At 52.1% G+C, this 13,987-nt stretch overlaps 1 protein-coding gene across 6 annotated transcripts in view; it reads right to left on the bottom strand.

Moving 5' to 3' along the window:
* Nucleotides 1–13,987, bottom strand: part of APBA2 (amyloid beta precursor protein binding family A member 2) — a 275,852-nt gene that overhangs the window by 10,083 nt on the left and 251,782 nt on the right. For 5 of the 6 annotated variants that reach the window (XM_086711374.1, XM_086711372.1, XM_086711371.1 and 2 more), the window contains 6 exons: nt 13,261–13,406; nt 12,243–12,278; nt 9,109–9,195; nt 6,219–6,404; nt 1,925–2,104; nt 669–881 (listed from right to left, as the gene is read on the bottom strand). In XM_086711374.1, coding sequence (XP_086567500.1) covers nt 669–881; nt 1,925–2,104; nt 6,219–6,404; nt 9,109–9,195; nt 12,243–12,278; nt 13,261–13,406 — 848 coding nt within the window. The remainder of the gene's footprint in view (nt 1–668; nt 882–1,924; nt 2,105–6,218; nt 6,405–9,108; nt 9,196–12,242; nt 12,279–13,260; nt 13,407–13,987) is intronic. The other variant, XM_086711376.1, reaches the window with a different exon arrangement.

Raw genomic sequence — 13,987 nt, 5'->3', positions numbered from 1 at the left:
TTATCTCCCAGGTTGACAAGGGAGGGCAGAGCGGTGTCCTCCAGCACCAAGACCATAGCAGATGAGGAGGGAACAAGCCACAGGGGCTGGGGGCAGACCACAAACAGAAGGCCACAGGATGGCCCCCAAGCAGGCAGAACCGTCTGGAGACCCTGGACAGAGCAAAGGCAATGCTGTGCCAGGCCTCCTGGTCTCTCTGTTCTTTCTGTCCTGGGGCTCTTGGAGACCTGGTTTAGGTGTGAAGACCCCCCCAGTCCCTGCAGGGGCCAGCAGCTCAGCATCTTCCAAAAGCCCAAGCTCATGGGTCAGACGGTAGGAGCAGCCTCCCGGCTCTCACACCCATGCAGGGTGACCATCCCTCTCAGTATGCCCCAGAAACGGGACTCTTGGAGTTAACCTGAGAAAGTCCCATGCAAACCAGGTCACCTTGCATCTGTGGGTCCTCGGCCCTTGCCGGGGGTCCATGTCCCTCAGAACTGGCATAAGTGAAACCAAACATCCCCTTTTCACCCCCAAGGGCAGCCCAGGTCCTTCTCTGATTTCAGTGATATGGTGTAGTCTTGGGGTCAACATCACTGGGTGGGTCTGTCTGCACCTGTCTCCTCATGTGTCAAGGGGGGATTACAATGCAGTGAGAATAAAACAAGGCAGGGGCCCTGTGTGCGCACCTTGATGATGCCCTGGCAGGTGGCGAGGGGCAGCCCCACCAGACTGGTGCCGTTGATGGACATGATCTGGTCCCCGATGCTCAGCTTCCCTGAGCGGGCAGCTGGGCCGCCATTCATCATGTTCGCCAGGATCACTGTAGGCAGGATGGAGCCCCAGCCTGACTCCACCACCACCACGCCCAGGATCTCCCCCTTGTGCTTCTCCAGCTGCAGCTGCAAGGAAATCAGCAGTGAGAGGTGCCCGTGATGGGGGCCGGGGACCTGCCCGCCTACCCTCCAGCCTCACCCAGCTCTGGCTCCCAAGCCCTTCTGGGGTGCCCCCAACAATCCTGGAAACCAGGAGCAGACTCCCTCCCGCCCATGCCCAGCATGGACTCCCCCAGGCCCAAGCATGGCTCCAGTATCCTGCCTCCATTCTCCTCACCTCCCACATACCCATGGAGGAGGCAAGAAGAATGTTCTCAGACTCCAGGCCTCATATCTGCCCCTGGCTCTTGCTCTTGTCTAGAAAAGTCCTACGTCCCATCCATCCCAAGGGTCACTTTCTCAGAAAGCTGCCCGTCATGCATTCCGCAAGAAGCCAGGATCATTCATTCATTCAATCATTCAATAAGCAGTCTGATTATTCATTCATTCACTCATTCAACAAGCAGCCAGGGTCATTTATTCACTCAACAAACAATAAGGGTCATTCATCCACTCATTTGCAAGCAGTCAGGGTATGGGTCATCCCCAGGGTATTTGCTCTTGTGTCTTAGGATAACTTTCTAAGGCCCTCCCCCTGCCCCCCCACCCCTGCCCCCCAACAGCACACACAGGAACCTGCTGAGGCCTCCACTCCTGGCAGCTTTGAAACTCCCCTGGGCAGAGCACCCAAGTTCCCTGTTTTAAAGATGCTTCTCATATGCTTTTCAGAAACACCTCCTGGGTGCTGAGCTCCAGTAGATGATAATAGCAGCATTAAAAGGCACATTTTCAAGGTCATTAAGACTGATTGTAATCAGCTCCTTTGTTACAACAACACCTCATTTAACACACAAGCGCTCAGCTCTGAAGGCAGGAGCAAGCATTCTGGGCAACACTTCATTCTGCAGTGAGGACAGGGATTTGAGGAGCCCTTCTAGGGCTCCAGTTCTCTGGCAGTGAGCTGGTGTGGGGCAGTGCCGGCTGGCCCCAGCTCTTCAGGGACCCAACATGGGTGGCAGAGGCCAGTGCAGCATGGTGCCCGGGGCCTGCCGAGGGTGCATGGGGCTCACCTCCTTGCGGTTCTCTGAGTTCGAGAAGTGGATGAGATCATCGTTGTACATCTCCTGGGTATTGATGATGTCGCTGTACTCTTTCTGGCTCAGGTCTTCTGGGTTGATGCCGTTAGCCCGCAGGAACTCCTGGTAGGCCACGCTAAAGGCCTGGCCGATGGACTGTGCGATCAGCTGGGCCTGTGGGCAGGGAGAAGCCCACTGGAGACACCAGCACAGGCTCCATGCTGCCTGGAGCAGAGTGGCCGCGGCAGGGCTGGGAGCAGAGTGTACACAGAAGCCTACAAAGGACCCCTGTCCGGGCTTAAAGGAACAAGTGGGGGGTGGCGCCCGAGCGGCCCCATGGGTAAGGCATCCAACTCTCAGTTTCAGCTCAAGTCATAATCTTGCTCTTCTGGAGTTAGAGCCCCGCATTGAGCTGTGTTGACAGTGTGAAGCCTGCTTGGGACTCTCTCTCTCAGCCCCTCCCTTGCTTTTTCTCTCAGAATAAATAAATAAACAACAACAACAAAAAGAGGGGTGCCTCGTGGCTCAGTTGGTTTGGCTCAGGTCATGATCTCATGGTTCGAGGATTTAAGCCCTGCGCTGGGCTCTGTGCTGACAGGTCAGAGCCTGGAGCCTGCTTCAGATTCTGTGTCTCGCCCTCCCTCTCTGCCCTTCCCCGACTTGCACTGTCTCTCTCGCAAAACTAAACATTAAAAAGAATTTTTTTTAATTGTAGGCTCTCTTCTGGTGATAGCTGTCTTCCCACTAACGCCCCCTGGTCGGCTGACTATCTGCTGTCAGGGACCAATCCTGACTGCTCCCACCTGAGCTGTTTAAGTCCCAGACCATCCAGAACAAAGCACAATTTCAAAAAGTCTGAGAAAATTATGAATTGTTTGCTAAATATCATATTTTTGTTGCTTCCATTGGTGACTGTCCTATATTTTCTTTCCACCCCTCTTATTTCCAAAATAGACTAGAGGTGTGTTCTTCAGGGAGTGTCACAGAGACTGTCAGTTGTCTCCCCAACATTTATGTCTCCTCAACAACTGAACCCAATGGCAACTGGGGAGGCAGGTGTGTGTTCAGCTGTTCTGGTCGGGGGTGTGGCTGTTCCAGGCTGAGGTCGATATGAAGCACCAGACCTAGGGACACCAGCACAGACCCCACAGAGAAAATCACTTCTTTCCACTTCAGGGAACCACTTGTGTGGACATTACTGAATCTCTGACACTGCAGAGCCCTGGACATTGAAAAGTCATTGTCAGGCATTCCCTGTCACCAGCCAGTGTGCAGATGGGGGACAGGTGGGTGGCAAGAGCTAAACCCCGAGCTCCCAGAAGGATGCCAAGCACACTAACAGCTGTGTGGCCCTGGAGAGCAACAGGGCTCCCAGCAGCTTGGCTCACCACAGGGCCTCCTCCCCCAGCCCTGGAGTGAGGGGACCCCAGTGCTGGTCTACCCCCTGCCACCACCTGCCTCCCCAACAGCCATCAAGGGGGCCTTCTGCATGGGTGCCCTCAGCAAACCTCAGGACTGGGAAACAAAGGATTTGACCTAAATGCCTAAATCCCTTCCTCCTTCTACACACTGCATGATTTAAGTGCCACAAATGACTATGTCTCTGTAACGAAGTGGGCTGGGCTAGGTAATAATGGCAGAGCGTGGAAGGCTTTCCTGAAATAGGTGCAGATTCTAGATTGAACTGCCCTCCTACACTGGGCCCTCAACAGTTTACAGGAAGGACAAGCCAATGTTCACTGGAGTAAGCCCTGCCCACTCCCAAGATCAGTATTTTGGTATTTTGGCAGTGCTGTTTGGGTGGACCAGGCAGAGATGCTGTGTCCTGGGGACCACTAAGTGACACCCCAGCCTGGACATGCGTGGATCGGAGGGTAGGGAGCCCAAGAGAGGCACATCCGAGAACAGCAGAGCAGCAGCCAAGGCCAGAGGGTAGAAGGTGAGGGTAGGGGGGACAGGGAGCCTGGGAACTGTCCTGCCCCCCCCTGGGGTCTCAGAACTTGCTGCTGGTTGCCCCGAGGCCTCCAGGTCTGTCCCCAGCTGACTGAGGTCCTGACAGGGTGGGAGTCTGAGAGCAACACTCCCTTCACAGCTGCACTTGTAGTCTGGCAGGGCTGCCCAGTGCCCTGGGATCCACCTAGGGTTCTGCCTGGGTGCCCCAGCCCAACCCATAGGAGCTCCTAGGGACAGTGGGTTCCCTGGGGTGCCATCCAGGAGCCCTTGGCATCTCCCCGCCAGCTGCTGGTGGCAGTCTCCTATTTCCCCATCCACCCTGTGTCCTGGTGTCTCTCCCAGCTGGACTGGGGGACATGCTTGGAGCCCTTCAGACAAGGGGTTCACCTGCCCCCCAGTTCACAGCCTGGGCCTGTGGGTGCTCAATGCTGTGAGACCAGGAGTCCCACCCAGGAAGGTGGGGAGTGCAGGGGGCCTCAGCCAGGGGCTGGCATTGCCAGGGTGGTGCCCAGAGGTGACCGACCTCCTGCAGGAGGTGAGGAAGGGAAAAGGGAGCTGCTATACCTCCAGCACTCCTTTGTGTGGCTCATCTACACTGGCCTCAGCCCAGGAGCAACTGTTTCTAGAGGGAAACTGAGGCTCAGAAAGAGCCCTGGTATCCTTACTGCCACTCCTGTTTTCTGCAGGTGTCCCACACCACTGTCACCAGACCCTCAGAGATCCCTTACTCATCCCCAGCAGCCCCCCTGGATGGAGCCACCACCCAGGTCATATGCTCTGGGCAGCTGCTCAGCATCCCTGGACACACCCCAGGGGGTGGGTCCTTCCCCTCCCTCCTTCAAGGACCACTTGGGAATCCTATTCATGCCCACCTTTATTGGCCCTCAGCCTCCTCTCCTTGCACTGAAAACACTGGGCCACAGCAGCACCCCTCTACAGCAGTATCCCTTCTCTACCCCTTGGCCCACAGCCATCCACAGGGGCGGCCACTTCCCCTTTGTGCCCCCTGCTCCTCATGACTTCTGTGCCAGCAGACCATTCATCCTCCACTGCTGGCCTGTTCCTTGTCTTACCCTGCCTTTCACTCATAGCCCTTCCCAAGGGCCCATCTTTACCAACCCCCCCCCCAAGTCTCTATGACATCCTCAAGCCCTGAGTCACACAGAAGTGCCCAGTTAGGTGTCCACGGATACCTGTATTGTGGCGAAAAGAATATGTGTGTGCACCAGTGGGTGTGTTTAAATTTCTTCTCCAATCAGTATGCCATTACTGCAAAGCACTTCTAGCTGTCTTCAACTTCTTAATAAAGATGGCTGCCTCCCTCCCTACAGTCTCCAAATGTAAAAACTGGGGGGCCGTTCCCCTCTGCTTCAGGTTTCTGACCTGCAAGTCCATATGTGAACAAGAATGATCCTTGCCAAGTGTCCACGGAGAAGAGATTGCTTTTTAAAAATTCTACTTTGGGGGTGCCTGGGTGGTTCCATTGGTTAAGCGTCTGACTTCGGCTCAGATTATGATCTCGCAGTTCACAAGTTCAAGTCCCGCATCGGGCTCTGTGCTGACCGCTCAGAGCCTGGAACCTACTTCAGATTCTGTGTGTATGTCTCTCTCTGCCCCTCCCCCACTCAAGCCCCCCCCCCTGCCCCCCATCTCTCATAAATAAACATTAAAAAAAAGTTAAAAAAAAATAAAAATTCTACTTTGGCAACAGCCACAACAAGATCTTCCCGCCAGGGGGCAGCAGAGAGACCCGGGCCCATTCTCTCCTGTTCTCACCTCCTGGCCCTGGGCTCCCTTCTCCCATCCCTATTATCCAATTCCAGGCTCAGAAAGATTCTCTCATCCCATTGAAGGAAAGAGTGAAAGGGTTCATGGTCTCCTAGCGAGCCTGCAGTATTTAAGCTTCAGAATTGTTTTTCAACTTATCATGATGTGAAGTGGTCACGAGTGAAAGCAGAGCTACTCCCCAGACGCGGATGCTGCCTTCCTTGTGTGCAAGCCCCACATGTGAAAATGTGCATCTTAACAACAGAAAAAAGTCAAGGAGTATTCTCTTTTAGGAGGATAAGGTTTTGTTAAAGGATATCTTCAGATAGCTAGCCACCAATCCCCCCGCCCCCAGCCTATTTAACTATGGTTCAATTTATAAACAGCCCTGAAGTGAAGTAGAACTGTGTTCACCATCTCTGCAAACTCTGAGTGTTAGAAAATACATCAATGACAGTGCATGGGATTTCTACCTGAGACTTGGCTTCCAAAAAGCCTGGGATGCCAGAGCCCTGGTGAAGTCTGGGCTGTTGGGAGAGGGGTGTGGCATGCCTGTGCGGTTACTTACATCCTCAGACTCGAACACGTGGCAAATCATCTTGTACTGCTTCTTCCCCTCCTGGGCCCCAGGGGTGGTCTCAATGCAGTCCTGAGAGGCCGACCGGGGCATGCGGCGCCTGGCCATCAGCACCACGATGTTCCCAATGTCTGCGATATAGGAGATGGTGCGCAAGGCATGGTCCATCATGGTTTCCTGTCAGGAGAGAGAGGAAGGGGTCCACGTTAGGAAACGTCAGGGAGAACAAGCCATTAAAAAACACTCAAATGAAACACCTGGGTGGCTCAGTCGGTTAAGTGTCCAACTTTGGCTCAGGTCATGATCTCGCAGTTTGTGAGTTTGAGCCCCGTGTCAGGCTCTGTGCTGACAACTTGGAGCCTGAAGCCTGCTTCGGATACTGTCCCTCTCTCTGCCCCTCCCTGACTCATGCTCTGTCTCTCTCTCTCACTCTCAAAAATGAATAAATGTTAATAATAATAATAATAACAATAAATAAAAATAAAAATAAAAAACACTCAGGTTCAGAACTTCTCAAACTTGACACTGATGATGTTTGGGGTGGGTCATTCATTGTGAAGGGCTGTCCCATACACTGTAGGATGTTCAGCAGCATCCCTGGCCTCTACCCACTAGATGCCAGTAGCATCTCCCCCTTCCTAAGCTGTGACAACCAAAGATATTTCCAGCCTTTGCCAAGTATCCCCTGGTTGAGGATACACTGCTCCAGTGAACACAGAATTTCAGGGGAGTGATTCACAGTCAAGGTGAATCTGCCTTCACCTTCAGCCGACAGCACTCTTCCACGCTTCTTGGAGGCACGATGTTGGGGTGGAGCTCATGGTCCCTGCTGGAGGGAGAGCAGGGAGGCTGCCGGCAGTGAAGCCTGTCCCCACCTGATCACAGGTAGTCTGTGGCTCTGGAGAAGGGTTCCTTCCCTGGAAGACATGTGTTTCTCCCTAGCAGATAAGGAAGGCTCCAAGGCCAACATTTTCCACAGATAAGTTCTTCCCAGAGAGCCCAGGCCCCGGTCAGGGGACACTGAGGCAGCTCCCCTGACTGATGGATGGGTCTCAGTAGCCATTCAATTCCCTGGGCTCCTGGAAGGTCCATTACTCTTGATGGCTTTTGTTGTCTGACAGGACTCTCCACTGAGTGTCTTGCTCGTGACCCCTGCCTAACAGGCTGCGCAAGAAGGCTCGGAGAAACTAATCAGTTGTTCTTTTATGCATTTGTGCTTTTTGCACAAAAGAAAACTGGGTGCTTCGACAGCCTCTGAAGCCCCTTTTCTTCCTCACGAATCCATTTTACAGCAGGTATTGCCCCACGTCTGTCTTCTGGGAGCTGAGCTGTTTTCTGGCCAAGGCTAGGTTTAAAACCACCAGGGCCACTTTTCAGAAAGGGGGACTGGAGAGGGGACAGTGGTGGTGGCTCCTCAGCATTTCCCGATTTCTGCCTGCATGTCCAGGGTAGAGCCATTGTCCTCCCAGACGGAGGGGCACCTAGGAACTCACAGCCTTCTAAAACACATGTATTGTCTAGCTCTGCTCGTTGCAAGGGCCCAGGAGCAACGACGCGCCCACAATGCTGAGCACGGCCAGCACGCAGGTCTTTGTTGCTGTATGTCATTCCCCACGCTAAAAAGAGCTATGTGTGGCTCCCTGAAGAAATGGCTGATTCCAGGTCTGGGGCAGGGCAAGTGTAAGGGGAGCTCAGAATACCTCACTGTCTCAGAAAGCAACGACATGAGCAAAGACTAGAGGGAAGATGTTAAAACCACACAGGACCCAGTTTAAAGGTCTCCGGCCGGCTGAATTTGGGATCACTGGAGCACCAAAAAGAATAAGGAAGTTAACAGAGGTAACACAAGTTAAAAAATAAACATCAGTCCACAGTGAAGAGAGAGAGAGAGAAAGAAACAAAAGGTCTTCTGCACAGATAGAGAGAGGTCTGATAATACAAGTGGAGAGCGTGACATGATTAGAAAATCACCATTTTGCACTTCCAATGTTCGAACCAACTCAAGCAAGATGATCACTGGATGCTAAAACCTTCAGGCGAAAAAGGGTGTGAGGGAACAGGGTACCCACACATCCAGTGACACCACACAGATTACTCGCTGATGACAAAGAAGCAAAGGGGTCATTACCCCGGCATCTGGCCGTCCTCAAAAAGGCCCAGTAATGGAGATCTGGCCCCAGAGTGAATGGGGCCTCCCTCTCAGCAAACCTCAAGCACACAGCATTGCCTGAGGCCTTCCCGACCCCTCCCTCCATCTACCCCTTGCCCTTGGCCTCCTTCCCTCTTTCTCCTTCTCAGCTCATAGGCGTTTATATCCTGCATGGCTCACTTCCTCCTCATGGATCTGTCTTTTCCACCAACAGCAGTGTAAAGCACAGGAAAAATGAGAAGACGCTGGCCACAACACATGGTTTACAGGTAGAAAATCTTAAGACAGCGCCCCCCCCCCCCCCCCCCCCGAACTCTGGCCCCCTGATGGAGGACCACCCATTCAGAGGGCAGAGGGCTGCCACAGGATTTCCACCCTCCAGCTCCATTCCCCGGACCCGGCATACGGAGGTTTCAGGAAGGCCATTCTAGAATCCTGACAGTGAGCACACACAGCTTCCGAATCCCGCTTCCCCTTCATTTCGTCTATTTAATTCAGCTGCAGCCAGCACACCTACATCCCCGGCGTCTGTATCTTCCCGGCCTGATGCTCCTCAGTCCCCTGCAGCTTACTCTAGAATTCACAACCCATTCAAGACCCAAGGTCCGGAGGAGCAATGGTCCTTGGGGACAGCCATTCAGCTCATCCCAGAGGGAAAGTTCTCCTGCGATTAGAGGTGGGACGTTAGGGGTTTAATGACAGGATTTTAAACAATGGTCTTTAAAACCTTACCTGTGTGTCCGCATTTAACACCTTGATCCTCTGGGTGGAGATGAAGAGATCCACTTCGGTCAGAGTCTGGGCATCCCCCTCCGAATTCTAAGAAAGGACAGTGGATACTGTTACAAATTAAAAAAAAGAAAGAAAGAAAGAAAAAAGAAACAACTAACTTGAACAAAAGCCTGACAATTTTACTAATGACCCTGAGCGCCCCTAGAGGGAAATGCTGCCCCAGCTTGGAGCAGCCATGGGAAATCTAAATTGCACACCGCCTTCCAGCGCAATCTGTAGCGAAGTGAGTTCTAAAGGCAGTTTGCACAGGGCGTGAAGGAGGAGGGAGGAGACAGCTTCCGGAAGCTTGAGCATGGAGGGGGGCTGGACGCCTGGGGTCTTATGTCCCAGCATCCAAAGCGCAGCCCTTCCACTCCCTAAAAAGTAGGCCTGCCTGCCGACCCTTATCAAGCCCGGTGAAGGTACGGGGTCTCTGTACTCAGGCTACATGCGTTTCCTGGATTTGGGATTCCAAATATCCCCAGGAAATGGGGAAGAAATTTTCAAAGAAGTTGGATTAGATTGTCAGCATCTTCTTCTGATTTAAATAATCCTAGTCATGTCAATCGCCCCAGCAGGCTTAATGCCGGTCTTCCAAAAACCCTAAGGGAACTAAGACTCCAGCCAGACTCAGTGCTGCCCTCCCAGCAACATCAGAGAAACCAGAAGAATCTGTCACACAAATGCCCCTGCTTTGTCAGCTCCTGGAATACCTTCATCATATGGTCAATTCTTATGTGTACATGGAATGTTCTAGAAGCTGAGTGCACTATTTATTTAGGGTCTGCCCTCAACCAAGATAGCTTGTCATTGGGTTTTACATCCATGGGAATCCTAACTGCTGCTGCACAGTGGCAATGAAATACAAATTCTTCCGGTGTACACACTGAGGTAAGTAATTCTTTGTGATCACTAGGAGCCCACAGTGGCATATCTTCCACTTCAAACGAGCAGAAAGTGTGTTTTAATTCTTCACTAAAAAATCTGAAATCAGAAATCCCCCTGCTGACGATTCCTCAAGAATTCAGAGTCACAGAGGGGCCCTGTATAATATTGATAAATTCGTATTTTAGCTCTGTTTTCAAGGGAAGCAGTCTTTGGGGCTTTCAGCCCACCACGAAATGACACTGCTTTTAACTGATTTTAAAGAGAACACAGTTCTGGGGCACCTGGGTGGCTCAGTCGGTTGGGCGTCCGACTTGAGCTCAGGTCATGATCTCACAATATGTGGGTTTGAGCCCCACGTCGGGCTCTGTGCTGACAGCTCAGGGCCTGGGGCCTGCTTTGGATTCTGTGTCTCCCTCTCTCTCTCTGCCCCTCCCCTGCTCATGCTTGGTCTCTCTCTGTCTCAAAAATAAATAAAAACATTAAAAAAATAATTAAAAAAAAAAAAAAAAACACAGTTCAAAATAATCCAGGTGAAAATACTTTGCAGGAATGTAGAAGAACTAGTTTTTCTCTGATTTGAAAAACCGGGTTATATCCTACATCCACATGCTTCTAAACATTATAGTGTGGGGCTGTTCCTCAAAATCTTTTTGCTAAAAACAAAACAAAACAAAACAAAAAAACAAAACAAAACAAAAACAGGTTGGGCCAGGAGCAAAAAAAAAAAAAAAAAGTTTGCAGGAAGTTTGAGCGCTATGATGTACTTGATCAGAGAACAGGGACACACACATAGAGCTGAATGAGCTCAGACGGGGTTGGGTGAATGGATTAAGCCAAAACCTGATCACTAATGGTGAACAGCAAAGCTTGCCCCATTGTACTCTCTGCTGGAAGAAAGGGGGAGTGCACCATGCATCCAACAGAGGACCAGCAATCAGGTGGGCATGTCTGTGGATGGGGGCACCATGACCCCACAGTCAGCAGCACGTCAGCTGTGTGGGGATGCTGCTTACTCCTGGTCCTGGGCTCCTATCAGCACTTGCCTGGCTAGATGTGAGCACACCAGAAAAGGAGCCCTCAGCCACGATCCTGAACATCCCCTTGCCCGAAGGGAAGAACAACTCTCCATGGATATAATCAGGTGAGCCAGCCGCAGAGGCTCTTCTGAGCTGGGTCTGCCTGCTCCCACCCATTCGGGCTCTCTGGACTACAGATCTGAGGACCAGGCACAACAGAGCCCTGTTCCAGCTGCCTGGTATTTGGGCACAGGGGTGTAGGGGTGCACTGGGCAACTGCAGGCAAGGGACACCTCCTCCTTGGTGGGGTGGGGGAGCACACCCCAATTACAGGTCTGCAAAGCCAACCCATCTGCACTGCCTGGAGGCTCCCAGCAGAAAGCCGGCTTGGTCAGAGGGAGATGGCTGAGTTCCTTCCTCTCCTACAGATCAGGGAATCCAAGGAAACACCGAGGGACAAAGAGCAAATGTCACGGGGAGAGAAGTCTCACCGCAGGAGGAAGGGAGCCACCAGACAGGCTCCTCTGGCCACACAGACAGAAAACAGGTGTTCTAGGTGAGGGTGGAGGACTAAATCTCTTGCTGTCAAAGCACCAAGCCTGCACCTGCACCAAATGAGCGTCTTCCGATGCCAAGCATTTGAGATTTCCTGTATCGGGAGGACCCAGCATTTACTAAATGACCAGTTTTACAAACAAATGACCAGGGGGTCACCTCAATTTTTTTTTAAAGTTTTCTCATGCTCCAGAAACTCTTACCAGTGGAGAACGCAACTCATGGACAAGCTGACCTTCTCATCATCCTGATTTAGTAAATTAAACTTAATGAGTCTTTAAATATCAGAACAATTTAATTAATTCTGTACAGGAGGCCGAAGCACTCAATGTGTCACATGGTCATGTGAAATGCTACATGTGAAAGCCGTTGATGGGAAACAGTAACGTCACAGCATTAACCATGTTCTGGCATGAGAGACTGAACAAAAACGTAACAAGGGCAATGATGAGGTTCTTCTATAAGTGGGTGATTAAAAAAAAAAGTGTCTGTGGTTTTGTTCAAAAATCTATCTACCAAGGGAAGAGGAGGAAAAAGCTGTTTGCCACATGATTTGTGTTCCTACAAATAGGACCGCCCCCCAAACTGCATAGGACAAAGCCCAGAAACACCAGCAAACCCCTTGGTCCTACACACCGCTTTTTTCTTGATTTTAGCAGCCTTTTGCATCCTCTGAGCAGCATGTAAGAGAAAAGAAAAACAGACAAAGGAAGAAAGAAAGGAAGAGAAGGAAGGGCAGCAAAGTTATTTTAGACTTATGGTTAACACCCTGGGACTCAGACCTTGTGCTCAGAGGAAAGGGGCAGGGGCAGGATGGGTGCATAGCCATCACTTCGGGGAGCACACACACTGACTAAGAAAAGCCCACACACGTCCCCCAAGCGCTGGAAATTACCAACAGCCACCCAGATCTACGAGGGTAAGACTAAGGACAGAGAGATGCAGAACTGGCAGAAAAGCGTCAGGCTCTAGGCAGGGGAGCAGGACTGGGGTCTGGGCAGGAGGGCCCGGGGCTCTGTGCATCTCCTCCCCTGACCACCATGGGCTCACACCACAGACCCCTTTGCCTCTATAAAAGAGGGGGGGGGAGGGGTCTGACACGATTTCTCACCTCATAGAGGCCAGCAGCATCCACAGACCCTGAACTGCCCAGAGAGGCACCTCCTCAAGCCACCACGCCCTTCTCTCCTGACCCCCTTAGTTTTGCTGACTTGGCCTCATCTTTCTCCTGCCCGTCTGCACCCACTGTTCAAAACCAGGCGATTCAATGGGTACCCAGAGCAGCAAATATGTCAGAAATTTCTATTTAAACGAAAAATGTGATTCCTTTGTTTCCCCTTCTGCAAGCACTTTGGTGCCAAAGATATACAGACCATCAAAATGGGATTTGAGCCTCCACACAAATGTGTTTTATGAATGGAATGTGGTGGAACCTTTAAAAATTGTGTCTCCAGTGGCCCGGTGGTGGCTCCTCATTAAGGAGCCAGCAGCCTCTGTCCCTAGCCCAGCATTCTTCTAGACAGGCCAAAGTCTCCCTTGGCCTCTCCAGGTGCCTCAGGCATTCCTGCTCTCCCTGCTGAGGGTGGTTGCATCCCCCTTCCCAACTCCAGTGCCTCCCCACAGTGAACCAGGGCTCTGCTGAGCCCACCAGTACCTTGACCCGGCTGACGGCCTCCTGTGCCTGCATCATTCTGATGTTTTTGGAAGGGTTACGTTCTGAGAGCAGCTGGGTGGACCCCAGGTAGTTGGCAGCAAAGATGATCCCATCAATGAGGTCTTCTGGTTCGCAGGGCCCTGGAACTGAAGAGGGCACAGTTAGCATCTTCCCAGAGGACAAAGGAACAAGGCAGCAGGGACAGGGGACAAAGGAGAAGGGCTGAACCATTGCCCATCTGCAGCCAGCAGAGGGAGGCCAGTCTGCTTCCCTCCTCACTACACAGTGCCTGGTATAAGTAGTTTCACAAAATCAACACCCCGGTCAGAAAACTCTACATGCATGATACAGGAGGACAATTCCAGGTCACTCAAGGCACCTCAGCCTCCATGGTGACAGCCACTTGCTACAATCCCAGAGATGCCCTGTCCCCAAGTGGGCAGCATTTCCATGCCTGCCCCAGAGCCCTCTGGAACTCAGGACAGTGAGCAGACACTGCCTGCTACCCTACAGTTCTTCTGGGGCTTTCTCCTCCACTTCTGCACTGTAGGATTCTGGCCCTGTCACATGCCTGGGTGGGCACCCCCATCCCATACACCTCAGGTCCAGGCTGGGTGACATGGTGCTTGCTCCACCTGCTGCCTCTAGGCCAGCGCTGTCAACAGAATTTCCTGCCATGATATTGAATGTTCTATCTTCGTGCGGTTCAGTACAGGAACTGCCAGCC

This window comes from Puma concolor, chromosome B3 (genome assembly GCF_028749965.1).
Source record: "Puma concolor isolate L17-30 chromosome B3, mPumCon1.1.hap2, whole genome shotgun sequence".
Classification (NCBI taxonomy): domain Eukaryota; kingdom Metazoa; phylum Chordata; class Mammalia; order Carnivora; family Felidae; genus Puma; species Puma concolor.
This window is presented reverse-complemented; position numbering and strand designations above follow the sequence as displayed.